Source organism: Oncorhynchus mykiss, chromosome 2 (assembly GCF_057628025.1).
Source record: "Oncorhynchus mykiss isolate SJ-2025 chromosome 2, ASM5762802v1, whole genome shotgun sequence".
Taxonomy (NCBI): domain Eukaryota; kingdom Metazoa; phylum Chordata; class Actinopteri; order Salmoniformes; family Salmonidae; genus Oncorhynchus; species Oncorhynchus mykiss.
The window spans coordinates 9421297-9448841 of NC_143023.1; the positions used below are offsets into that span (position 1 = coordinate 9421297).

Genomic DNA, 27545 nt, shown 5'->3' on the forward strand with positions numbered 1-27545 from the left:
ACAACTGGGCTTTCACCAGGTAAAGGCTCTTTTAACCTCTCTACAACAGGGCTTTCACCAAGTAAAGGCTCTTTAACCTCTCTACAACTGGGCTTTCACCAGGTAAAGGCTCTTTTAACCTCTCTACAACTGGGCTTTCACCAGGTAAAGGCTCTTTAACCTCTCTACAACTGGGCTTTCACCAGGTAAAGGGCCTCTTTTTAGCTTTCTATAAATGTAGTCTGGTTGACACCAGAGTCTTTCTGAGACTGGAATGGCTGCTTTGATGTGTCGGCACGAAGCATCAATAGTGAAGGGTTGGATATCCCCATCCCTCATTCAAATTGAATGAATCATGATCTGTTATTTTTTACATAGGACCACCTTCAGCTTCCAGCCAGCCCTTCCGGGATAAGCAAAAACACACTGTAGCTTGCACAAACCTTCGTAGTTTGGACATCGTTTGCCGCTAACATGATGAATAGGGTGCATAAAACATCACACACATTTTCCAAACGTTATTAAAACCCTTCTACACTAAAATGAGTGACATATAGAGAACTGCAACTTGTTAAACGTTACGATCTTGTAGCTAGCTAGCAAGCAGCAACTAACGTTAGCTAGCATTGTTCAGCCCATAGAAACACAGACAGCTAATAAGTTTAGCTTGCTGGCTATCAAATCAAAATCTGCCAGCTAATCAAATGTATGTTTTATTTCAAATTTAACTAATTCATTAATTATAGGCTGAACATTTCCTTAACCCACTAAAGTTATTAATTTTCCTTCTTGGATGTCTTCGATTTACTTATAATGCATGTAAGATTCACATTGCCCTACTATCTAGCTAGCTAACTACTACTGTACTACCCATGTTCAGTTCTGGCAAGTTTCCTCCCTGCCTCCTAATTTTGCATGAACATGAACTACCCTAAACATTAATAGATTACCAAGATCAGACTACAGCAAGTATGACCAGGAAAACCAAAAGAGAGATTAATCCTCTTTCATCAAGTCAGCCTAGAATGTCTAATGTAACAATTACTACTGTAAAGATAAAACAGAGTGCATGTACAACATTTACTACTGTAAAAATAAACCAGAGTGCATGTACAACATTCCCTTTTATTTGACAGGATGAAATAATGCATGAAGCAAACATGGAATGAATTTGAAATGTGAAGGTGTATTTCATTCCTCTCTGTACTCTGGTGCAGTGGAACAATTCTTGTTCAGGCTGATTCTGAGGGAAACACAGAGACCAACTGCAATTGGACCATAGAACAAATATGTCTCAGCTTGCTTTATGCAGGGTGCTTCATCTAGTGTGCACCTGTAATTAAAAAGTTATTCACACCTTATATGTCATCACTTTGTTGATAGTTTGTCATCACTTTCAGTCAATCATTTAGAATGAAAAGGTCTAGGTAGCCTAGCCAGCCAGTGCATTTGTGGCACACCTCATATGTCAGTGTTAGTTCTGACTGTGATAAAAAGTAGGCTATAGATTCTTAATTCTCATCCTCATTCAAAATAAATAGTTATTGAAGCACATTTGATTACTATGCTTGTAGTTCTTGCATTCAACAATGTTATGTATGGAGTTTCCATAGTTTAATCTAGTAAAAGTACTTTCTGTAATGCCTCTGTCGTAGAAATTCTACACAGGGTCACCCAAAGTCAATCTTAAATTAATAATTCGTTATTATTAGCACTGGTTCCAACCAACTCAATGCATCAAGTACACATGTCGATCAGGAGCTCTTCCGGGACAGTCCCGTTAGTTCTCTTATATACTGCTGACAAGTTATATTTGCATGATTTAGCTTATTCATCATTCATAATTAATTAATCATTAACGTTTGCTTCATTCATGTGACCGAACAATACCTCATGAGGCTTCTTCTCTCTAGGCTGAGACTTTGAAACTGAGATATTGGGGCGAACTGCCAAATTGCACATTTGTAGATCCTGATATTGAGGATTTGTTCAATCATTCACTAGCATGAACACAGAAATTGGTTATTAGAAGAGCACAAACATAAAATGCTCCATCACATTCACTCTTACCTGTCAATCTTTGATGATTATCATTATATTTTAAGGTAAGCATTAGATTATAGCTTCTCTCAAAAAGTACTGTACTTCTGTTAAAGGGAAATCCACACATAAAACCAGACACTTCATCATTTAAAACCCTTCATTCTGGGTTATACAATCTAATTAGTATGGTAATACTATCATCATAATAGAGGTTATACTGCTATTAACAGGAGTGAATTTATATAAAATACACACACATGCACAGCAAGTTAAATAACACAATTAGGAAAACTAAGAAAAAAAACATATGATGCAGCCCATTTGGTCATTTGGGATCCACAACTTCCCAACAGGGATTCCAACCAAGTTGGAGGCGTCCACTCTGTGGGGAATTATTCTTAGCAACAGTGGCAATGTATTTGGTGAGATCAGTCATATTAGAAGAGTGATCTGGGACAAAAGTACAACTTTCATCATCAATGATTACACATGTGCCCCCTTTACCTGCCAAAAGATAGTCAAAAGCCTCTCTGTTTGGCAGAGCCAATTTACACAATTCTTTTAGCATCTATGTGTCTAGAGATCTCCAGAATTTGGTCTAGGGCACATCCATATTGAATTTCACAGGGAAGAGACAGCACACGTTATAACAGTTTCACACCAACCTTGATATGAATGAGATTAGGGCAAGATTAGCCCAAACTACAATCTAGTGGCTCATCACATTTTCTGGGCATAGCTTTGTCTCTAGAAGCCTTTCCAAATCATAATTAGAACTATTGATAAATTATCCAGCACACATTTATAATGATAGTCCCCCCTTAGTGCTTCACGTTGGTTCTCTCACTCAAATTTGAAGAACCTCAATTCAGCACACACCTATACAGGTAGAATTTACATTGACACAGTATATTCATCTTATATTTCTAGCATTAACTTTTTTTCATCACAGCCTTCATTTGTGGTAATGACAGATTATCTCAATGCAGTTCTAGTGTAAAGTACTATACATTTGCCGTGTGCAGACCTCCACAATCAACCTGATACCCCAAATAAACAATTTAGGATAACCCTAAATTAATTACGGGCACGGTTGACTCCACCCCCTCGACACTCATTCTTGTGGCGTTTCCGTTTGTCCTCCCAATGGCACATGTTCAAAATGGATGGCCCTTGATAATGTCCCCATTTCTCTCACCTGAGCCGCCACTGTTCTTTCCAATCCATTATGTCTTGTCCATTTTCCTACCAGTACTCCTGCAGCATGAGAGAAGTTTGGACGGGATCTCTCCATGATCACTCCACGTGGACACATGTTGCACTCCTGAGAAAATTGCATGAGAGAAAAGGCAGTTGATAGTTTTTACTGGATGCTGTGTACAGGTTGCTGGCTCGGACTCAGGTTTCAGGTGGTGAAGGACCATAGTGAACGCCATTGTTGCCATTACTTCAGCCGGTTAGTGGGGGTGAGATTCACTTTGTTCTCGGCCTAATTATACCTTCTATGCATCTAGATACCATCTGTGGTCACCTTCACCATAACCTCGAGAGAGGACCGACCAGAACAACAGTTTAGTTTAGGGCATATCTGATTCCGAAAATCCAGACAAATTACTCACTGTATGACAAATTAATACTACTACCAATATTCTTATTAATTTTTATTTTTTTCACCTTTATTTAACCAGGTAGGCCAGTTGAGAACAAGTTCTCATTTACAACTGCGACCTGGCCAAGATAAAGCAAAGCAGTGCGACAAAAACAGTTACACATGGGATAAACAAACGTACAGTCAATAACACAATAGCAAAATCTGTATACAGTGTGTGCAGATGAAGTAGGCAGGTAAGACAATAAATAGGCCAATAGTGGCGAAGTAATTACAATTTGGCATATTTACACTGGAGTGATATGTGCAGATGAGGAATAAAAATCAATGTGCAGTCATGTGAATAAAATCAATTTACCAAAGGGCCCCAGGGGACTGGTAATTCCCCCTTTGGACACATGACTCACATCATGATTCATGCAGCAAAAAAAAATGACAACACTGCATGTTAAATACAAATTAAATTATAATTACAACCCTTGATAACTCCACAAGGAAATAATTGTATCCCATAAGGTAATGGTCAAATAGACTAGAGAAAGGTGTCCCTCATTCAGGGGCAGCGCTCTCTCTCTCTCCTTCTCGTGTTCCGAATCGCACACAGGAATGTTGATAAATTATAAACCTCTTCCTAATTCTCTAGTGTTTACGTAGCCCATTTTAAATCTCAACCAATGTCTCTAGTCTTTCTAATGAGGGTGATCAGGCCTCACCAGAAAGTCAGAACAGAGAACAGAGGTCAGAGGTCAATCAACCCCATTAAGTGAGTGTTTCTTTCCCTGTACCTCAGACATTACTTCAAGATATTTCAATCATTTCAAACATTTTGTGTGTCAGGTTTACAATGGGATTTACATTTATTGTATTGTCTAGCAACATTAATGTCCATGTTTGCATTGTTTTCTTGTAGTTTACTAGACTTGTATTTTGATGATGGTGGATGTTTTTGCTTCTCAGTCAGACGTCGTCCATCAGAGTGTTTATGACGTCATTCATATGGAGGACCGAGCAGAGTTACAGAGACAGCTCCACTGGGCCCTGAACACCCCTGACACCGGACAGCTGGTCTCAGGTAACCTCCAACCCCACTCTCACCCCTGACACTGGACAGCTGGTCTCAGGTAACCTCCAACCCCACTCTCACCCCTGACACTGGACAGCTGGTCTCAGGTAACCTCCAACCCCACTCTCACCCCTGACACCGGACAGCTGGTCTCAGGTAACCTCCAACCCCACTCTCACCCCTGACACTGGACAGCTGGTCTCAGGTAACCTCCAACCCCACTCTCACCCCTGACACTGGACAGCTGGTCTCAGGTAACCTCCAACCCCACTCTCACGCCTGACACTGGACAGCTGGTCTCAGGTAACCTCCAACCCCACTCTCACCCCTGACACTGGACAGCTGGTCTCAGGTAACCTCCAACCCCACTCTCACCCCTGACACTGGACAGCTGGTCTCAGGTAACCTCCAACCCCACCCTCATCCCTGACACTGGACAGCTGGTCTCAGGTAACCCCCCTCTCATCCCTGACACTGGACAGCTGGTCTCAGGTAACCTCCAACCCCACCCTCATCCCTGACACTGGACAGCTGGTCTCAGGTAACCCCACCTTCATCCCTGACACTGGACAGCTGGTCTCAGGTAACCTCCAACCCCACTCTCACGCCTGACACTGGACAGCTGGTCTCAGGTAACCTCCAACCCCACTCTCACGCCTGACACTGGACAGCTGGTCTCAGGTAACCTCCAACCCCACCCTCATCCCTGACACTGGACAGTGGTCTCAGGTAACCTCCAACCCCCGTCTCATCCCTGACACTGGACAGTGGTCTCAGGTAACCTCCAACCCCCCTCTCATCCCTGACACTGGACAGCTGGTCTCAGGTAACCTCCAACCCCACCCTCATCCCTGACACTGGACAGCTGGTCTCAGCTATCCTCCAACCCCACCCTCACACTGGACAGCTGGTCTCAGGTAACCTCCAACCCCACTCTCACCCCTGACACTGGACAGCTGGTCTCAGGTAACCTCCAACCCCACCCTCATCCCTGACACTGGACAGCTGGTCTCAGGTAACCTCCAACCCCACCTTCACACTGGACAGCTGGTCTCAGGTAACCTCCAACCCCACTCTCCCCCCTGACACTGGACAGCTGGTCTCAGGTAACCTCCAACCCCACCCTCATCCCTGACACTGGACAGCTGGTCTCAGGTAACCTTCAACCCCACCTTCACACTGGACAGCTGGTCTCAGGTAACCTTCAACCCCACCCTCACACTGGACAGCTGGTCTCAGGTAACCTTCAACCCCACCCTCACACTGGACAGCTGGTCTCAGGTAACCTCCAACCCCACTCTCACGCCTGACACTGGACAGCTGGTCTCAGGTAACCTCCAACCCCACCCTCATCCCTGACACTGGACAGCTGGTCTCAGGTAACCTCCAACCCCACCCTCATCCCTGACACTGGACAGCTGGTCTCAGGTAACCTCCAACCCCACTCTCATCCCTGACACTGGACAGCTGGTCTCAGGTAACCTCCAACCCCACTCTCACGCCTGACACTGGACAGCTGGTCTCAGGTAACCTCCAACCCCACCCTCATCCCTGACACTGGACAGCTGGTCTCAGGTAACCTCCAACCCCACTCTCACCCCTGACACTGGACAGCTGGTCTCAGGTAACCTCCAACCCCACCCTCATCCCTGACACTGGACAGTGGTCTCAGGTAACCTCCAACCCCACCCTCATCCCTGACACTGGACAGCTGGTCTCAGCTATCCTCCAACCCCACCCTCACACTGGACAGCTGGTCTCAGGTAACCTCCAACCCCACTCTCACCCCTGACACTGGACAGCTGGTCTCAGGTAACCTCCAACCCCACCCTCATCCCTGACACTGGACAGCTGGTCTCAGGTAACCTCCAACCCCACCTTCACACTGGACAGCTGGTCTCAGGTAACCTCCAACCCCACTCTCACCCCTGACACTGGACAGCTGGTCTCAGGTAACCTCCAACCCCACCCTCATCCCTGACACTGGACAGCTGGTCTCAGGTAACCTCCAACCCCACCTTCACACTGGACAGCTGGTCTCAGGTAACCTCCAACCGCACTCTCACCCCTGACACTGGACAGCTGGTCTCAGGTAACCTCCAACCCCACCCTCATCCCTGACACTGGACAGCTGGTCTCAGGTAACCTTCAACCCCACCTTCACACTGGACAGCTGGTCTCAGGTAACCTTCAACCCCACCCTCACACTGGACAGCTGGTCTCAGGTAACCTTCAACCCCACCCTCACACTGGACAGCTGGTCTCAGGTAACCTCCAACCCCACCCTGACACTGGACAGCTGGTCTCAGGTAAAGCTGCATTTTTCACCTGCGCTGCAATGAGTTTTTCACCACACAGTCAGCCGACATGCAATTTGTACCAGCACGTCTGTTTCTTATAGGCTATCACTCTCCAATCCACACTATCTAACCCATCTTGCCCCAGATCTTATATTAATTGAGCTCCCCCTGCGTTGGCAGGTTCCTTCATTATATATATTAGTCCTAGGGTGTCTGCTACCTAATGTTCTAATATGACATGAAGTCCAGCAGCTCCATGTATGCTGGTGAAGCACAGGGAAACATGGTATCTACTAGGAAGTGAAGAGAGCCACAAAAGGAAATAACCTCCTTGAATGTACAGTATCTCTGCTGTGTCAGCCAGGAATGTAGGCCTAGATGTTCCAGTCCATCCAACTGGTCTATTGCAGTCGACTGGTCGATCTAGAAACCTTTCCAAGTAGATCGCCAAACATTTCTGTATAAAGCCCAACAATAAAGCCTTGCATTCCTATTTTTGTATTACTTTTACAATGTTTGTTTTAGGTGCACTTGATTCAGCTGTCCTGCACGCCGGGTAGTTGAAGTGTTCCCATTTTGTCCCATTTCATGTGTCTGACAGTACCAACTCCACCTTCCTGGCAGGTCCGGATAGCAAATCAAGTGCACCTATAGGCCTACCGCTGGCCAATCAGATATCTCAGATCACTGTGTCACAGCTTCCACGAGCCCACAGTGAAGTTGATCGTCGACTACTGTGAGATTTCAAAACTACTGCGAGAAACAAACTCATGACTAGAGAGACTGTCAACAAATACAGTGAAGAGATGCTGTTTTTATGAGAGTTCATGTTTAAGATTTTATTCAGCATCGTCAACACTTTTTTTCAACACTTTTATAAAGCCATAAAACACCCTCTACCTATCCACTCGGTTGTGTCTTTCTAAAATCGAGGAGTATTTCACATTCTCTGGTCATACGAGTAACAACGTTGTTTCCATGGGGAGAACCATATTTTTTTGTACGGGTCCTTTGCCCTACTCGTGTTACACTGATCATAGAGGACTGGTGGTTTACTATCTTTGATATTATCCAGTCTGTCACTGTATTCTCTCTCCATATCGTAGTGTGGAGCAGTGTTTCACCTTGCATCCTGAGAGGCGGTTTAGCACCTTGGACCAGAAGTGGCACCTGGCTGGGGTGAGCCTGACCTAGGCCCAGCCCTGGATAAGAAACTCTTACCTAGCATTATGTCTTTCCTCAGTAGGAAATGGCTAATGACATGTGGCATAACATTCTGGTTTGTAGTGTGGGGACGAGACTGTTAACAGTCCCCTCCGGGTGAGGGCTGCTGCGAAGAGTTAGTCTACTATATGAAGATACTATTTTCTCTAGACATCCTGTAATTCACTATTATAGATATAGTATGCTGTATTTGTAATTTTATGACCCCCCCCCACCTCTCTGGCCTTTGAAGATTCAGCCTCGCCACAGGCTGTCACAGTCTACAAGCCAGAGACACTCCCACCAGAGAATTCCACCTTCCTGGAACGCAACTTTGTCTGCAGGTTAAGATGTCTCCTGGACAACTCCACTGGCTTCCTAGTAAGTTTGTGGAGGAAATCTCTGCCATTTCTGGAAATTTAGGGAATTTTAGGGAAGGATTTTTCAACCCTAATCATTTAATTAAAATAATTATTTTAAAAGATTACTTGTGAACAGTGTACTACAGCGCAATAGAAATCAACTCTCATCTCCCGCTGATACTCTTGAGATTGTAATTGCATTATGACAGCCACTGAAGTCACTTTCTTTGAGGATGAGTGGTGTGTCAGGAAGGGGTTAAATATGTGTTGTCCTGAAGTGGGGGAATCAGTGTGAGGCTTCTCCAATTCCCCTTTGAGTTCAGGAAAGGGTGGGGCCAAAGACTGCTTATCCAGACCAGGAAGTTTTCCTACAGATAGCGTTTGCAGTCAAGCTTTGAGAACACAAAAATATTCTCTACTTTTTTGGATTGTTTTTGCATTTCTCTACAGTTTTGTGAATGTCAAGTTATAATCACTGAATAATTAGATTTAGCTGGAATTGGAAATTGTTTTCTTATTACATAAACTCAGTATTGTAGCTTAAATCCAGCACCACCTCAACATCAATATATGTGAAAACGCCGTGTTTCTATGTTCTGTAGTAAAAAAGTGAGGAAGATGATGTGTTTCCAATGACAACCAATTCATAGACAATTAGGAGGCAATTAGTAGGTAATGCCTCCTCATAATTGGTTAAAATCACATGATGTGCACCGATGATGTCATTGGAAACACTTATCTTCCTCCATATTTTTTACTACAGTACATAGAAAGATGCCATTTTCACATATGTTGATGATGAATAGGAAGTTGAACATTTGTGAAATGTCCCTTTAAGGTGCTACCAGTTGCATGGACAAAAGTGTACTCAATAAAAAGAGCTCCAGCTCATTGATAATCTTGACGCTCCTTCCAACAGTTTAATGGGATCTTATTTAACCAATGTTCCTGTCTGAATCGACCGTCATCAGGATGGAATAGGGGGCCATTTGGGACACAGCCCTGACTATGTTTAATGGCTATTCTGCGTTCTCCAGGCCCTGAACATCCAGGGGCGTCTAAAGTTCCTCCATGGCCAGAGCGAGAGGACAAAGGAGGGCAAGGCCATCCCGCCTCAGCTGGCTCTGTTCGCCCTGGCCTCTCCCTTGCAGCCCCCCACCATCCTGGAGATCCGCACCAAGAACTTCATCTTCAAGACCAAGCACAAGCTGGACTTCACCCCCATTGCCTGCGACGCCAAGTGAGTGACGATAACAGAAGTGGGCCTGTCTAGTGGGCCTGTCTAGTGGGCCTGTCTAGTGGGGCCTACTGCTGCTAAGCACCAACAATACACAGGGAACATGACCACTTCACTACAATATTTTACATTGAATTCAAAGCTTGCCGTCTGAATGGTAAATCATTTTATTGTTCAGCTGCCCGGGTACTGGAGTTGTGAACGAGCTATTGAGCTAAATCTAGTACAATGCATCACGTGTCTTGTGAGATGTATGTTTTAATTGTATGTGGTCCCTGTCAAATAAACCTAATAATTCAAATCATTTATACATTTTAAGAGGAACCATCAGCGCAATCTCATCATATTTGAGATTATAAACTGGGTGGTTGGAGCCCTGAATGCTGATTGGCTGAAAGCCGTGGTATATCAGTATACCGTATACCACGGGTGTGACGAAACATATTTGTAATGCTCTAATTACATTGGTAACCACTTTATAATAGCAATAAGGCACATTGGGGTTTTGTGGTATATGGCCAATATACCACGGCTACGGGTTGTATCCAGGCACTCCGCTTTGCGTCGTGCATAAGAACAGCCCTTAGACGTGGTATATTGGCCACATACCACACCCTCTTGTGCCTTAATGATTAATTATGCTTTTAGATCACAAGTGTGATCTATTCAGAAGTAGGGAGGAGACATGTTTTGATCATGTTTTTCCTGTCCTCCTGTACAGAGGGAAGATGGTGCTGGGTTACACTGAGGCTGAGCTGTGCAACCATGGCTCAGGATACCAGTTCATCCATGCTGCTGACATGCTGCACTGTGCTGAGAACCACATGAGGAGTAAGACTGCTCTCCTGCTGCACATAGTCCTATCATGTAGTGTAGTTCATGGAGACTGACAGACCGAGATCAAAAACGTGCGGGTCACATTTCAAACGCACAGTGTACTGCATGTTGAGTTGCACATTCTACATGTTGAGTTGCACATTCTACATGTTGAGTTGCACATTCTACATGTTGAGTTGCACATTCTACATGTTGAGTTGCACATTCTACATGTTGAGTTGCACATTCTACATGTTGAGTTGCACATTCGACATGTTGAGTTGCACATTCGACATGTTGAGTTGCACATTCTACATGTTGAGTTGCACATTCTACATGTTGAGTTGCACATTCTACATGTTGAGTTGCACATTCTACATGTTGAGTTGCACATTCTACATGTTGAGTTGCACATTCTACATGTTGAGTTGCACATTCTACATGTTGAGTTGCACATTCTACATGTTGAGTTGCACATTCTACATGTTGAGTTGCACATTCTACATGTTGAGTTGCACATTCTACATGTTGAGTTGCACATTCTACATGTTGAGTTGCACATTCTACATGTTGAGTTGTTAATTCTACATGTTGAGTAGCACATTCTACATGTTGAGTTGTTCATTCTACATGTTGAGTAGCACATTCTACATGTTGAGTTGCACATTCTACATGTTGAGTTGCACATTCTACATGTTGAGTTGCACATTCTACATGTTAAGTTGCACATTCTACATGTTGAGTAGTTCATTCTACAGCCAGTGTCCCTGAGGGGACTTTCTGAACAGATTCATTCCTGCAACTTCTAAAAAATGAATGGTGTTTTAAGATATGATAAAACAAGACAAGACCACACTTTATTCATCCCTGAAGGCAATTTTGATTGAAATTTGATTTAGACTTTTAGTGACAAGCAGAGGTGTGAACATTTAAACATTCAAACTTTTATACAAAGTTGGGATCCTTAATGTTATGAAAAATCATTTTTTTGGGGGGGCTAAAATCAGTGCAGTTAAAATGTTATTTTCAGTTTTATAGCCTAACTAAACGATATGCTATAAATGCCTGTGGAAAGTTGTGTAATTTTAAATAAAACCTTAGGCTACTTTGGTGAATTTGCGAAACATGCAAGACAAGACATCATTTTTGCCTGCCCCCTCCCCTTCGTGCTGGCTCGCCTGCTCTTTATTAATGATGCGAGTGAGTGTGTGTTCAGTCTTCGGTCTGTTGTGTGTAATATATCCTAGCCTATTCATTGGTGATAGGTACAGCTGGGTGATATGGCCAAAATATCATATCAGGCAAAAAACAATTATATTGACGATAATTTGTTTTTGAATAATACCCTAGGGTGGCAACACATACATTCTAAGTGATTTCAATGGGTCTCCATTCTGATTGTTCAATGCTGATACTGTTCAATTCAACTTCAACCAAAACAATTATTGAACTGTTGGAATCATGGAAATAGAAGGATTATTCTAATTCTATAGTTGGAATATAATAGTGGGCCATTTGAATTCAGTGTTTGACATGACTACGAATGAAAATGCCAGGGAAGAGTTATTGTGACAGGGTAGGAACTGTTGATAAGTGTTTCCTAGGGGACTATAATCCTATAATCTTTGGCTACATTGAATGTTCTCTCTTAGCTACTTCATGTAGCTAACATATTCTTGCTTCGTGTATTCCTCTGATTTAGACAGCATGTTGATTTAGGTCTACACCATCACTGGTATTATCAGGCTGTATAGCTAATTACGTTTGCTCTGACTCAGTACATGTATTAGCTAGCTAGCGATTAGCATTAGCGGCTAACAGGATTTAGGCCCAACTTGCTAAGAAAAGACAACCAGCTGTTTTCAGATGTAAGAAACACAAATCAATAGTGTAATTGTAGAACGCTAGTAAAATTATATTAAGAAGCAAGGTGAAAACAGCATCATTTTCATTAACATTGTTGCATGTGCTGCATTGCCCATGCAATGCATGGTGCAGGCCTAGGTCTGTCTGGAAAGCAGCATGGAAAGAGTGGATAGAGATGACTCAAGTAGCGAAGTAAACTATAAAAACGGACGTTACACAAGGTGTACCACATTTAACAAACCAAACATTCAAATACCGTTATAGAAGGTAAAGTAAAAACCCAAACCGGTCCCTGCATCAATGCCTGTGTATCGTCAAATACGGTATAGCGCCCAGCCCTAGTGATATGCCCTGCTTTGCTGAAGTTACGAAACATTGCAAGCCAAGAAATGGCAAGATACAGCATTCCATTAACGTAAACTCACCCCAGTCTCTCAAAAAACTGTTTACTTCTGAACATCACTTTAGCACTGCCCTAAACTTGATTCAAATTCGACACAAACCTTCAAATAGGTATGTAATGACACATGATATAAACTCTTTATAGTGTTTTTTTTTGTTTTTTTTTTTTAGATTTTAGAGGCGATAAGGTGATAAGTTGATAAAGTAAAAAAAAGCAATTTTCCCACACGACATCTCTCCTTCTCACTATCACGCATTAGTTTCGCTTCCCCACCCTCTATTTTTTAAAAGACCCAACGGGGCTCATTGCCTGCTTGAATTATGCAGAAACGGGCAATGTTTAGGTCATGTAATTGATTCTGTTGGAAAGGGAGAAATTGTGCTTTACAATGGTATTGACATTACAGTTGATCTGGAAGTATTACCTTTATTGGGGCGCTAAAATAAGGGCAATTGTACGGACCAAGGCGATGTACGAGTTTACGTTACGAGATACAGCTTTTGATTACAGATAGATAGGCCTAGTGCGTGTTTCTGACTGTTTGCCTGGTGGCCGACCTGCCTATAATGTGCGCCTCCTCTCTCTTTGCCCTCGCTAGCTCTCTATGAAAGATGCCAGTGTTTGTGTTCTCAGAAGTTTGGCAACTAATAATTCTCCTCCGTTCCAAAAATACTGAATCTTAGGGGTCGATTCTTAGTGCAATCTAATCTTAACACTCAGAAACAGGAGTCGGCAGCGGGAGTCGTTGTGCAAGGAGTCGAGGAATCTATTATTTTGTAGTCGACTCTCCACCACTACTTCATTGTCGTTAACTTTTGAAAAATGGCTGAGAAAGGCAAGCGACAGCAGCGAAGTCCCGTTAAATGAGAAGTAAATGGCAACTTTGGAATTGAGGTACAGGAATTGTAGTACCGGTGCAATGCTACAGCATCTGAAAGGGATGCACCGTGAGACCCAAACCGTTGCTGGCAGCTGCATTGTCAATTCACATGAAACGTTATGAATTTTCTGTATCTTTGTTACAGAAACAGCAAGGAGAAAATTCTGTTTAAATGTCAGCTTTTTTTTTCACCGTATGCCACATCCCTAGTGACTTTTGGTGATGTTTTTAGTTTATTAGTTAAACTGCATGAATGTGTCCTATACACATTTCTGCTGTGTAACCTGGTCAATGTGTGTGTTTCCATGCCCAGTGATAAAGACCGGAGAGAGTGGGATGACAGTATTCAGGCTGCTGACCAAGCTGACAGGCTGGGTGTGGGTGCAGGCTAACGCCAGACTGGTCTACAAGAACGGACGGCCTCAGTGTATCATCGCATCCCAAAGAGTCCTCACGTACGTCTCGGCACGCACACACACAACCTCATTGTTTAATGTAATTCCATTGGGGCGGCAAGTAGCCTAGTGGTTAAGAGCGTTGGGCCAGTAACCAAAAGGTTGCTGGTTGGAATCCTTAAGTGCAAAGCACTTAACCCTAATTTCTCCTGTAAGTCACTCTGGATAAGAGCGTCTGCTAAATGACTAAAATGTACTTGTTTTTAGTGATGAAGAGGGAGAGGACAACCTAAGGAAGCGGAGCCTCCAGCTGCCTTTCAGTTACACCACTGGGGAGGCTCTTCTCTACAACACCAGCTTCCCCAAGACTCTGGTAACAGGGGACTCCTTAGCAGGCGACACCACCAGCCCTGCAGGAAATATCACCAACAACAACCAGGATGGAACCCTGGACCCTGACTCACTGCTGGGCTCTCTGCTGAAACAGGACAAGTCCATCTACTGCTGCTCCCCTCACACTCAGAACGAGCTCCAACTCCCTCTCCAACTCCAGGAGGAGGTGGCAGGGGTTCCACAGGGGGATTGTGGGGGCATCTTCTCCAGCAGCTGGCAGGAGGGCAGCATCCGCTCTCTGTCGGAGAGTGTCCTCTTCAAGCAGGAGCCGTTGGGGGTCGGGGGTGGCGGGGGGATGGACGGCTTCTCATCGGAGGACAGGTAACTGATCACTTAATATTTATCTTATGTGTATCTGTGTGGTTGCTACTGTTTATGTAACCTTGACTGCACTACACATTTCCCAATTGTGACTATAAAGATATTGATTTGATTGACAGAGACAGGGATTTGTGGAGCTTCATGATGAACCTGGGCATCAGTAGGGAGGATCTGGAGCTGTTCCAGCAGGATGAGATGTTCCTTGATGTGGATCTGGACACTGGCCGAGACGACCTCCTTCCTGACCTGACAGACGAGATTCTCTCCTACGTACAGGAGTCTCTGAGGAAGAGGTCGGACTGGGGTCAGACTGTATTCTCTTGCAGGGGGGCTAAGTTAGGGGAACAGGACTATAGCTGCCCTACCACGCTGTTACACCAACCATCTATGGAACAATCACAAACCCCACATCTACATTCTACTACAGTTCCGTTACACCAACCATCAACCTCACGACCACATTCTTCTACAGTGCCTCAGTGTCAGTCACAGATACAGCCACCACAGCTGCCTGTAGTCCATCCCCTATCAGTTCACCACTATCGGCCTCCTCCCCACTACCCACAGCAGCCAATACCGCAGCAGTGTTTACACACACAGCCCCACCCACAGGCAACACAGCAGCAGCAACAGAGCCATCTAAATGGACAGGTATTGCCAAACCAACAGCAGCAGCAGCTGTGTAACAGACTGAAGCACATGCAGGTGACTGGGACGGGTTCAATAACACAAAGACAGAACGACATCACCAAGCAGCAGCAGCAGATTCCTCCATTGTTCAATGTGGAGCAGCCAGGGGGGCTCCAGACTCACCACGGCCACCCCCAGCATGGGCACCTCTGCCTGGGGGAAGCTTCCCTGGGCCTCCCCTACAGGAACCAGCTGAACACTTTGTCTGTTAGGAGGAGAGCACTGAAGAGCTGCTATGTACCCACCACGGGCCTCCAGAGCCAGGGGGTGGACGGAGACCTCATGCCCCAGAATTTTGAGGAGTTGCTGGGCAGCCTGGAGTCCAGTGGTCCCCGAGGGACAGAGGATGGTAGGGGAGCGCTCCAGTGGAGTGTGGTGGAGGCCCTGGGTGTGTTCCAGCAGCAGAGGCACCTCCCTGACGGCCTGGCTCAGTCTCAGGCCACCAGCCAGGGCTGCGCTCAGCATGCCTATCCCCTGGCTATGGGGCTCAGCCAGGTCAATAGAGCAGAGTGGCCATTCACCACACAGGTAAGAAAGGTGACACTAACCTGGGTAGTGTTCATTAGGCGTCAAACAGGTAAAGGGGGTCCTACCTGAACTTGTCTAATAAAAATGATAATAAATACAAAATTGTGCCCCATGGAACAAGATCAAATGTATTTATAAAGTCCTTTTTTTACATCAGCAGATGTCACAAAGTGCTTATTCAGAAACCCAGCCTTAAACCACAGACAGCAAGCAATGCAGATGTAGCAGCACCGGGACTAGGGCCCTGAACTAATTATGTAAAATGTTAGACCTATGCGCTTTACTTCCTCTAGCTATATGCTCATCATATGAACGTTGAATACCAATGGCACATACTTACCTGCGTATCAGATTTACCAAGGGAATGAGACTTTAGAAACAGAAGGTCATTATCATTTGATCATTGAAAGCCAGTGGGTATTTACACATCAAGGCAATTTAGACCAGAAAAGGGAGGCTTAGCTAAGTCGGCCATTTTCCTCTGTTCCAGTTCCAGAATGGGAGCCTGAAGGAGGCTGGTCCAGCCCCTGGCCCTGTACCCAACCCTGGGTCCTCCAGGGGGGCAGACCATGGACATGCAGCAGCGAAGCAGCCAATTCACCAGCCCCCTCCTCCCTCTGCTGACCTCCCTCTGAGTGGATTTATGTGAGACTGAAGGCCCTCCTCCCTGGAGGCTCCAGAGCCAGACATTCCAAGGCCAGCCAGCTGCCCCGGTCCCCCGGAGGGAGCAGAGCCCTGACTGACGACAGCGCCACACAACAGAGGCTAGAGGGATAAGGATCCTCCTGTCTGGCACCCAGCTGCACATGGCTCCCCTGCGACCACTGACTGTTTCCCAAATCGGCCCTTGTCAAAAGTAGTGCACTATATAGGGGATAGGGTGCAATTTGGGCTGCTGTCTTAAACAGGAACCAGGGCATGTCTGGGAGTATGGAGGACTTGGACTGGAGGGGTCCCGTGTGGATCATTTTGTTAGAGCTTGGCACTTGCAACGCCGGGGTTGTGGGTTTGATTCCCATGGGGGACCAGTATGAAAATGTATGCACTCACAACTATAAGTCGCTCTGGATCAGAGCATTTGCTAAAATAATCGAATGTAAAAGTGAGATTCAGATCCAGAGAGACGTGTCTGAACGCCAGACAGCAGGCAGAGGGACAGTCCGAGACAGAGAGATTGTGACAGACAGACGGAGGGAGACCAGAGGAAGTGGATAATCAATCAAATTTATTTATATAGCCCTTCTTACATCAGCTGATGTCACAAAGTGCTGTACAGAAACCCAGCCTAAAACCCCAAACAGCAAGCAATGCAGGTGTAGAAGCACGGTGGCTAGGAAAAACTCCCTAGAAAGGAACCAGGCTATGTGGGGGGGCCAGTCCTCTTCTGGCTGTGCCGGGTGGAGATTATAACAGAACATGGGCAAGATGTTCAAATGTTCATAGATGACCAGCAGGGTCAGACAATAATGATCACAGTGGTTGTAGAGGGTGAAACAGGTCAGCACCTCAGGAGTAAATGTCAGTTGGCTTTTCATAGCCGATCATTCAGAGTATCTCTACCGCTCCTGCTGTTTCTAGAGAGTTGAAAACAGAAGGTCTGGGACAGGTAGTACGTCCGGTGAACAGGTCAGGGTTCCATAGCTGCAGGCAGAACAGTTGAAACTGGAGCAGCAGCACGACCAGGTGGACTGGGGACAGCAAGGAGTCATCATACCAGGTAGTGTATAGAAATGTAATGGACTAATGACATGTTTGAATGTGGACTTGCTTTAAAAAGAAAACTCTTGTCAGCCATTTAGTTTGTCCAGAAAAACATCCTGTTGGTTGCAGTCATGGTTTACTGGTCAGTGTGTCAGCATGCCAGGTCATGAACCTGATGTAATACTGAACAAGCAGTTCTTCCATTGGTCAATGAGTAAGATGAGATGATGCAGAACTCAAATGTTACCAATCCGAAGAGCCCATAGTCACAAAGTATCTCTGAGTAGGACTGCTGAACTAGGATCAGTGTTTTCTTTTAGATCATAATAAATATGATTATATGGAGAAGGGGGGTGGATCTGATCCTAGATCAGCACTCCTACCTTGAGACACTTTATGAATACGGAGCCTTGCTTTTAAATATATAAAAGCCATTGATTGCTTAGAAATAATCACTTGCATTTAAAAGTGTAGTTGAATGAAACAAACCATAAGCTATTTGAGCTATCCATGAGATGGAGTATCTGTCTACACTCTGCTTCATATTTTTGTACAGAATGCATTGACAATCCTACTAAATCATGAAGTAATATTATGAGCAATTTGATCGCTTTATGGATCCTGTCTATCTGTTCTTCAGCCCACTCACTTGCATTGCAAGACAGGCAAAGTAATAATGATTTATAGATGAGTTAGTAGTCCAAGACCCAATGACATTTTCTACATCTCAAATAGCACTCTATGCCCTATGTCGTGCACTACTTTTGACCAGGACCCATAGGGCTCTTGTCAAAGTAGTGACCTATATTGTGAATAGGGTGCCATCTATAGGGAATAGGGTGCCATCTGGGTCTTTGCCATCGAGTTCAAGTGGCAGATCAATGTGTTTGATCTACATATCTAACTTGAAGAAAATGTATGCACTTATTTATGGCAAAATAACCTATTGCACTCTTAGTGAAAGTAGAAGACTGTTGTATGTAGCACTATAAATAATGTACCTTGTTTAACTGAGCCAATCATGTTCATGTTGCTATGCAGAATAGTGCAGTGGAACATTATACCCCTTGTTGTTTGGAGGTCTGTCACTTCATTGACATAATTCAGTGAAAGTCAGGGTTTATTTAATTTATTTTGTCAAAAGACAAATCAAACTTTGAATATGTTCAAATTCAATCAATGAAAATGTTCAGTTTTGCATTTGTTTGTATTTTGTATGAAATTGTGTACAATTTGTGTAATGAGCAATCATGACACTGCAGGAAGAGAAAGTTTACCGTTATTCTGTTCTTTCACACGCTGATAAATGTTGATCAAGTACTGTTGAAGGGTTTTATTTACACTAGCCCTTGACCAAGTACAGTCGAAGGGTTTTATTTATACTGCTGTACAGAGTAGGTTTTCTGTCATAAATAAGCTACCGGTAATTTACCAAAGCTACTGGAATCTTCTATAATTTTGGTAATTAGCATAGACTGCAATAAACTCCGTTAAGTTCAGTCATTTATACTTTTTTTATTATACTTTTTTTTGTTGTACTTTGGATCCCTTTTTCTCCACAATTTTTGTGATATCCAATTTGTAGTTCGTCTTGTCCCATCGCTGCAACTCCCATACGGACTCAGGAGAGGCGATGGTCGAGAGCCCTCCGAAACACAACCCTGCCAAGCCACACTTCTTCTTGACACACTGCTCACTTACCCCGGGGGCCAGACGCACCAATGTTTCTGGAGGAAAATCTGGTGACCGTGTCAGCGTGCATGCGCCCGGCCCGTCACAGGAGTCGCTAGAGCGCGATGTGACGAGGACATCCCGGGACAATGCTTGGCCAATTGTGCGTTGCCTCATGGGTCTCCTGGTCAAGGCCGTCTGCGACACAGATGGGGATCAAACCCAGATCTGTAGTGACGCGTATTTAGAGAAATTAGCCTAACTAAGGAAAAAAGCATCAAACCCAGATCTGTAGTGACGCCTCAAGCGTATTTAGAGAAATTAGCCTAACTAAGGAAAAAAGCATCTAATCAACAATGGCATTATTATCATTTGACTCTCCAACTCTTTCAACTATTGACTTTTATCACAGCTGCCACTAGTTTGATGGCAAAACGTTGATAACAAATACATATTGACATAGTAGCAAAATATATAAAGGATGTTTTATGCTGAAACCCTCATATTTAACACTGATGGTATTTGCTAAGTTTGGTTGATATTTAGGAAAATGTTTTACAGTGTTGTCATCTTTAATTATTTCATATTTTACATGTGATAAGGCCACACAGTGGGCCAGAGACGATTAGACACCTGTAATAATCTGAAGTACCAAACATGGCCACTAGATGTGCTAAATGACAAAAAATTATTGAAAGTTACAAAACTTTTTAGAGTGCCGCTAGGTAAAACCCCAACACCCTGGACAGACAGGAACACAGTAGAGCTGATGCAGCTTTATAACACTCTGGACAGACAGGAACACAGTAGAGCTGATGCAGCTTTATAACACCCTGGACAGACAGGAGCACAGTAGAGCTGATGCAGCTTTATAACACCCTGGACAGACAGGAACACAGTAGAGCTGATGCAGCTTTATAACACCCTGGACAGACAGGAACACAGTAGAGCTGATGCAGCTTTATAACACCCTGGACAGACAGGAACACAGTAGAGCTGATGCAGCTTTATAACACTCTGGACAGACAGGAACACAGTAGAGCTGATGCAGCTTTATAACACCCTGGACAGACAGGAACACAGTAGAGCTGATGCAGCTTTATAACACCCTGGACAGACAGGAACACAGTAGAGCTGATGCAGCTTTATAACACCCTGAAGAAGGATGAAATGCACCATTCAATAATAAACATCTTCAATGCAACTTCCACTGTCCTAGAGTGACTCACATCTAGCTTGCTCCAAATCCTCAATGAACCTTAATTAGACTGCAAGCCAAGGCGCTTCTTCCTTTGCACTGTAGCTTTGACAGTCAGAGCAGTACCCATGGACTGCTGCACTGCAGAGCATGTTGAGTCCTATCTTCCTTCAAGCCCATTCATCCTCAGCTTTATAAATATTCTCTACGACTCTGGTCAAAAGTAGTGCACAATTAAGGGAATTGGGTGCCGTTCGGTATTAGACTGTGAGGGATGAGGCCAGCAACATGACATGTAGTCAGTATCAGACTTAGGGATGAGGCCAGCAACATGACATGTAGTCAGTATCAGACTGAGAGATGAGGCCAGCAACATGACATGTAGTCAGTATCAGACTGAGGGATGAGGCCAGCAACATGACATGTAGTCAGTATCAGACTGAGGGATGAGGCCAGCAACATGACATGTAGTCAGTATCAGACTGAGGGATGAGGCCAGAAACATGACATGTAGTCAGTATCAGACTGAGAGATGAGGCCAGCAACATGACATGTAGTCAGTATTAGACTGAGAGATGAGGCCAGCAACATGACATGTAGTCAGTATCAGACTGAGGGATGAGGCCAGCAACATGACATGTTGTCAGTATCAGACTGAGGGATGAGGCCAGAAACATGACATGTAGTCAGTATCAGACTGAGGGATGAGGCCAGAAACATGACATGTAGTCAGTATCAGACTGAGAGATGAGGCCAGCAACATGACATGTAGTCAGTATTAGACTGAGAGATGAGGCCAGCAACATGACATGTAGTCAGTATCAGACTGAGGGATGAGGCCAGCAACATGACATGTAGTCAGTATCAGACTGAGGGATGAGGCCAGAAACATGACATGTAGTCAGTATCAGACTGAGAGATGAGGCCAGAAACATGACATGTAGTCAGTATCAGACTGAGGGATGAGGCCAGCAACATGACATGTAGTCAGTATCAGACTGAGGGATGAGGCCAGCAACATGACATGTAGTCAGTATCAGACTTAGGGATGAGGCCAGCAACATGACATGTAGTCAGTATCAGACTGAGGGATGAGGCCAGCAACATGACATGTAGTCAGTATCAGACTTAGGGATGAGGCCAGCAACATGACATGTAGTCAGTATCAGACTTAGGGATGAGGCCAGCAACATGACATGTAGTCAGTATCAGACTGAGGGATGAGGCCAGAAACATGACATGTAGTCAGTATCAGACTGAGGGATGAGGCCAGAAACATGACATGTAGTCAATATCAGACTGAGGGATGAGGCCAGCAACATGACATGTAGTCAGTATCAGACTGAGGGATGAGGCCAGAAACATGACATGTAGTCAGTATCAGACTGAGAGATGAGGCCAGCAACATGACATGTAGTCAGTATTAGACTGAGAGATGAGGCCAGCAACATGACATGTAGTCAGTATCAGACTGAGGGATGAGGCCAGAAACATGACATGTAGTCAGTATCAGACTGAGGGATGAGGCCAGCAACATGACATGTAGTCAGTATCAGACTGAGGGATGAGGCCAGCAACATGACATGTAGTCAGTATCAGACTTAGGGATGAGGCCAGCAACATGACATGTAGTCAGTATTAGACTGAGAGATGAGGCCAGCAACATGACATGTAGTCAGTATCAGACTGAGGGATGAGGCCAGAAACATGACATGTTGTCAGTATTAGACTGAGGGATGAGGCCAGCAACATGACATGTAGTCAGTATCAGACTGAGGGATGAGGCCAGAAACATGACATGTTGTCAGTATTAGACTGAGAGATGAGGCCAGCAACATGACATGTAGTCAGTATTAGACTGAGGGATGAGGCCAGAAACATGACATGTAGTCAGTATCAGACTGAGGGATGAGGCCAGAAACATGACATGTAGTCAGTATTAGACTGAGAGATGAGGCCAGACAGAAGTCAGTCTGAAGGAGGAGGATTGATTCTGACAGAGGTCTAAAGTCATAGTATGCATTCCAAATGGCACCCTATGGGCCCTAGTCAAAAGTAGTGCAGTAGTGTAACTAACCTATATACAGTAGAACACCACTATGATGGTAACTAACCCATATACAGTAGATCACCACTATGATGGTAACTAACCTAAATAGATCACCACTATGATGGTAACTAACCTATATAGACCACCACTATGATGGTAACTAACCTATATAGACCACCACTATGATGGTAACTAACCTATATAGACCACCACTATGATGGTAACTAACCTATATAGATCACCACTATGATGGTAACTAACCTATATAGACCACCACTATGATGGTAACTAACCTATATAGATCACCACTATGATGGTAACTAACCTATATAGATCACCACTATGATGGTAACTAACCTATATAGATCACCACTATGCTGGTAACTAACCTATATACAGTAGAACACCACTATGATGGTAACTAACCTATATACAGTAGAACACCACTATGATGGCAACTAACCTATATAGATAACCACTATGATGGTAACTAACCTATATAGATCACCACTATGATGGTAACTAACCTATATAGACCACCACTATGATGGTAACTAACCTATATAGATAACCACTATGATGGTAACTAACCTATATAGATCACCACTATGATGGTAACTAACCTATATAGACCACCACTATGATGGTAACTAACCTATATAGATCACCACTATGATGGTAACTAACCTATATAGATAACCACTATGATGGTAACTAACCTATATAGATCACCACTATGCTGGTAACTAACCTATATATATCACCACTATGATGGTAACTAACCTATATATACCACCGCTATGATGGTAACTAACCTATATAGAACACCACTATGATGGTAACTAACCTATATAGATCACCAATATGATGGTAACTAACCTATATAGATCACCACTATGATGGTAACTAACCTATATAGACCACCACTATGATGGTAACTAACCTATATAGATCACCACTATGATGGTAACTAACCTATATAGATCACCACTATGATGGTAACTAACCTATATAGATCACCACTATGATGGTAACTAACCTATATAGACCACCACTATGATGGTAACTAACCTATATATACCACCACTATGATGGTAACTAACCTATATAGATAACCACTATGATGGTAACTAACCTATATAGATCACCACTATGATGGTAACTAACCTATATAGACCACCACTATGATGGTAACTAACCTATATAGATCACCACTATGATGGTAACTAACCTATATAGATAACCACTATGATGGTAACTAACCTATATAGACCACCACTATGATGGTAACTAACCTATATAGATCACCACTATGATGGTAACTAACCTATATAGACCACCACTATGATGGTAACTAACCTATATAGACCACCACTATGATGGTAACTAACCTATATAGATAACCACTATGATGGTAACTAACCTATATAGACCACCACTATGATGGTAACTAACCTATATAGATCACCACTATGATGGTAACTAACCTATATAGATAACCACTATGATGGTAACTAACCTATATACAGTAGAACACCACTATGATGGTAACTAACCCATATACAGTAGATCACCACTATGATGGTAACTAACCTAAATAGATCACCACTATGATGGTAACTAACCTATATAGACCACCACTATGATGGTAACTAACCTATATAGACCACCACTATGATGGTAACTAACCTATATAGACCACCACTATGATGGTAACTAACCTATATAGATCACCACTATGATGGTAACTAACCTATATAGACCACCACTATGATGGTAACTAACCTATATAGATCACCACTATGATGGTAACTAACCTATATAGATCACCACTATGATGGTAACTAACCTATATAGATCACCACTATGCTGGTAACTAACCTATATAGATCACCACTATGATGGTAACTAGCCTATATAGACCACCACTATGATGGTAACTAACCTATATAGATCACCACTATGATGGTAACTAACCTATATAGATCACCACTATGATGGTAACTAACCTATATAGATCACCACTATGCTGGTAACTAACCTATATATATCACCACTATGATGGTAACTAACCTATATAGATCACCACTATGATGGTAACTAACCTATATAGATCACCACTATGATGGTAACTAACCTATATAGATCACCACTATGATGGTAACTAACCTATATAGATCACCACTATGATGGTAACTAACCTATATAGATCACCACTACTGTGCTCCTCACGGAATGTTTACATCTTGGCTCCTGGAATCTCATGATGATACTTAACATAAGTCAACCAGGGATGTCCCAGTTCTGAGGGTGTTTTTACACTAATACAATATGTGAAGTAGGTAGGCAGAAAGGATAGCCGTTCCACAACTTTCTATCGACTGGTAGTAACAACCTGTTAACCCCAATGGTAATGTGTTATGTCATGTTGAAACACACATGAGGCCTGTTGTCTATGGGAGAATAAAATGTGACATGTTTTATTTGTGGCTAAACTGACATGTCTAATTCGGTTGATTGTTGAGGAATGTGAATCGTCTAGTTTGGTGGCATTCGGTTCTCACAGCTTTTTTCTGTGAAAATCTGTAGATACAGAAAATTATTTGTTTTTGTAGACCAACATTGTATATATTTTATTTTAGACTAGCTGAGTGTATTTTTCTCATTTTAGACAGATATAATAGGTCTTAGTATTGTCTTGTAATTTCCTGGGTTTGATCTCTCTGAAATGTGGTATAACACCGCCCCCTGCTGTCTACTCTCCCTGAAACCACGACAGCACCAGAGCCATGAGAGAATGTGCAATATTTAGGTCTAAATTCCACATCAGGTTGACAGAGCGAGGCATCTCTTTCCAGACAGGGGAACAACTGCAAATTTCTTTCCCCCAAAAATATTCTAAAATGCCAAGCTATCAATGACAGGGATTTTGGCCATGCTAGGAATGTGTGACATGTTCATTGGAATCATTGGAGTCAGGATGGATTTGGTTTGTGGGAACTGGTCTATTGTGCTCCACACACTGCCCGTCTTGTGTCCAAGCCTCTGGCGCTGTGCCACACTGGTGCCCCGCTAGTCCTGTCTGGCTCTAAGCCACGCTGGCATTCCATTCCTTGCCAGTTCTGTCTGGCTCTAAGCCACGCTGGCATTCCATTCCCGGCCAGTCCTGTCGGAGCTATTTCCACTGTCCATCCAGAGGAGATTATTGTCCTGTATCATCAGCTGCTGTGGCTAACATTCCATGTTAGGAGACTTTCACACTCCTCTATGCTCATGATGATCTGTTAACTTAAATATGACCTTTTCACTCGCTCAAGAGTGCTAATGAATCCTTGACAGAAAAATGATTGATACAAAAATGTCCCATATTCCTTAACATTGAAGCAATATTAGAATAGTTGAAGTAACTCATGATAGCATGAATAGTATTATAATACAGTTACCACGCTCAACTGTAACTCACAAAGTATCAACCAGCCATTACAAAAAAAGTGGTATTGGAGGGCCCTTTTCCTCTGGTCTAAAAAAATATCCCAATTTCCCAGGGCAGTGATTGGGGACATTGCCCTGTGTAGGGTGCTGTCTTTTGGATGGGACGTTAAACTGGTGTCCTGACTCTGTGGTCACTAAAGATCCCATGGTACTTATTGTTAGAGTAGGGGTGTTAACCCTGGTGTCCTGGCTAAATTCCCAATCTGGCCCACAATCCATCACGGTCACCTAATCATCTCTGGCTTCCAATTGGCTCATTCATCCCCCTTACCTCTCCCCTGTAACTATTCCTCAGGTCGTTGCTGTAAGTGAGAATGTGTTTTCAGTCAACTGACCTGGTAAAATAAGAGTTAAATAACCGCACAGCAAATACAGACATATTGTGAACCAAACAGCCATTCTGTTGATGAGACTTTTTTATTTATTTAACCTTTACGACCCTGGGCCAATTGTGCGCCGCCCTTTGGGACTCCAAATCACGACCGATTATGATACAGCCTGTATAGTTGTCCCATTGGGTGGCCATTACATCACAGATCAAGTCTAGCCTCTTCCTTCCACAGTTGAGCTATGAGCAGCCAGGTCAGGATGTGGTGTCAACTCTCATCTATCTGGGGAGACTGAAAACTGAACACACTCATTATCACTCTCTGGTGAATGTCCTACTGTTCTAGTAGTAGGCAGAGAGAGAGAATGAGAGAGAGAGAGAGAGAGAATGAGAGAAAAAGACAGAGCTCCTTGTGGGTTATGCTCACCAGTTATGCCTGGCAGTCTCACATTTCAAGGAAAGGAGAGAAAGAGAGGGGAGAGAGGAAAGGTGGTGGGTATGGCAGCCATGGTGTGCAGTTCCACCACTGAATTGATGGTTTTGGGTGGGTTGGTCCCTTTTAGCCAGAGGTAATCCTCCAGGATCTGTCCCTAAGCCCCCCTAAGGCCCTAGAAACCCCAGCTGGAATGCACTCTCACGGGGGACAGCTGGATGGGAGGGAGGGGAGAGTGGAGGGATGGGGGTTCCCACAAATTGAATTAAGAGAGGAGCAGAAAGGAGGGTGAGAGGGAGAAGGGGAGTAAACACAGGGAGATGGAGAAAACAGATGCCCTTCGCTCTCACATGCCTCACCCTGATCTTAACCCCCTTTCTCCTGAACAGCAGCCTAACCCCCTCCACCTTCCACCCCATCCCTGGACTCTGTAATGTGTGTACACTGACCTGTAGCACCTGTGCTCTCCCCTCTCTCCCCTGACTACTGAGGAAGCCCAGGCCAGCTTGTATATTCTGCTAATGCAGGGATCTATGGCACTAGGACCTGATGCGTGATGTTGATCTGATGATTGGGCTACTCAG

General features: G+C 43.9%; 1 protein-coding gene across 3 annotated transcripts in view; it reads left to right on the top strand.

Annotated features, from left to right (window-relative positions):
• Nucleotides 1-19109, top strand: part of LOC118936503 (aryl hydrocarbon receptor) — a 36469-nt gene extending 17360 nt beyond the window's left edge. For 2 of the 3 annotated variants that reach the window (XM_090187554.1, XM_090187555.1), the window contains exons 5-12: nt 4589-4703; nt 8451-8578; nt 9597-9799; nt 10518-10627; nt 14075-14216; nt 14424-14870; nt 14990-16088; nt 16579-19109. In XM_090187554.1, coding sequence (XP_090043680.1) covers nt 4589-4703; nt 8451-8578; nt 9597-9799; nt 10518-10627; nt 14075-14216; nt 14424-14870; nt 14990-16088; nt 16579-16737 — 2403 coding nt within the window. In that variant the 3' untranslated portion in view covers nt 16738-19109. The remainder of the gene's footprint in view (nt 1-4588; nt 4704-8450; nt 8579-9596; nt 9800-10517; nt 10628-14074; nt 14217-14423; nt 14871-14989; nt 16089-16578) is intronic. The other variant, XM_090187561.1, reaches the window with a different exon arrangement.
• The last annotated feature ends 8436 nt before the right edge of the window (nt 19110-27545 follow it).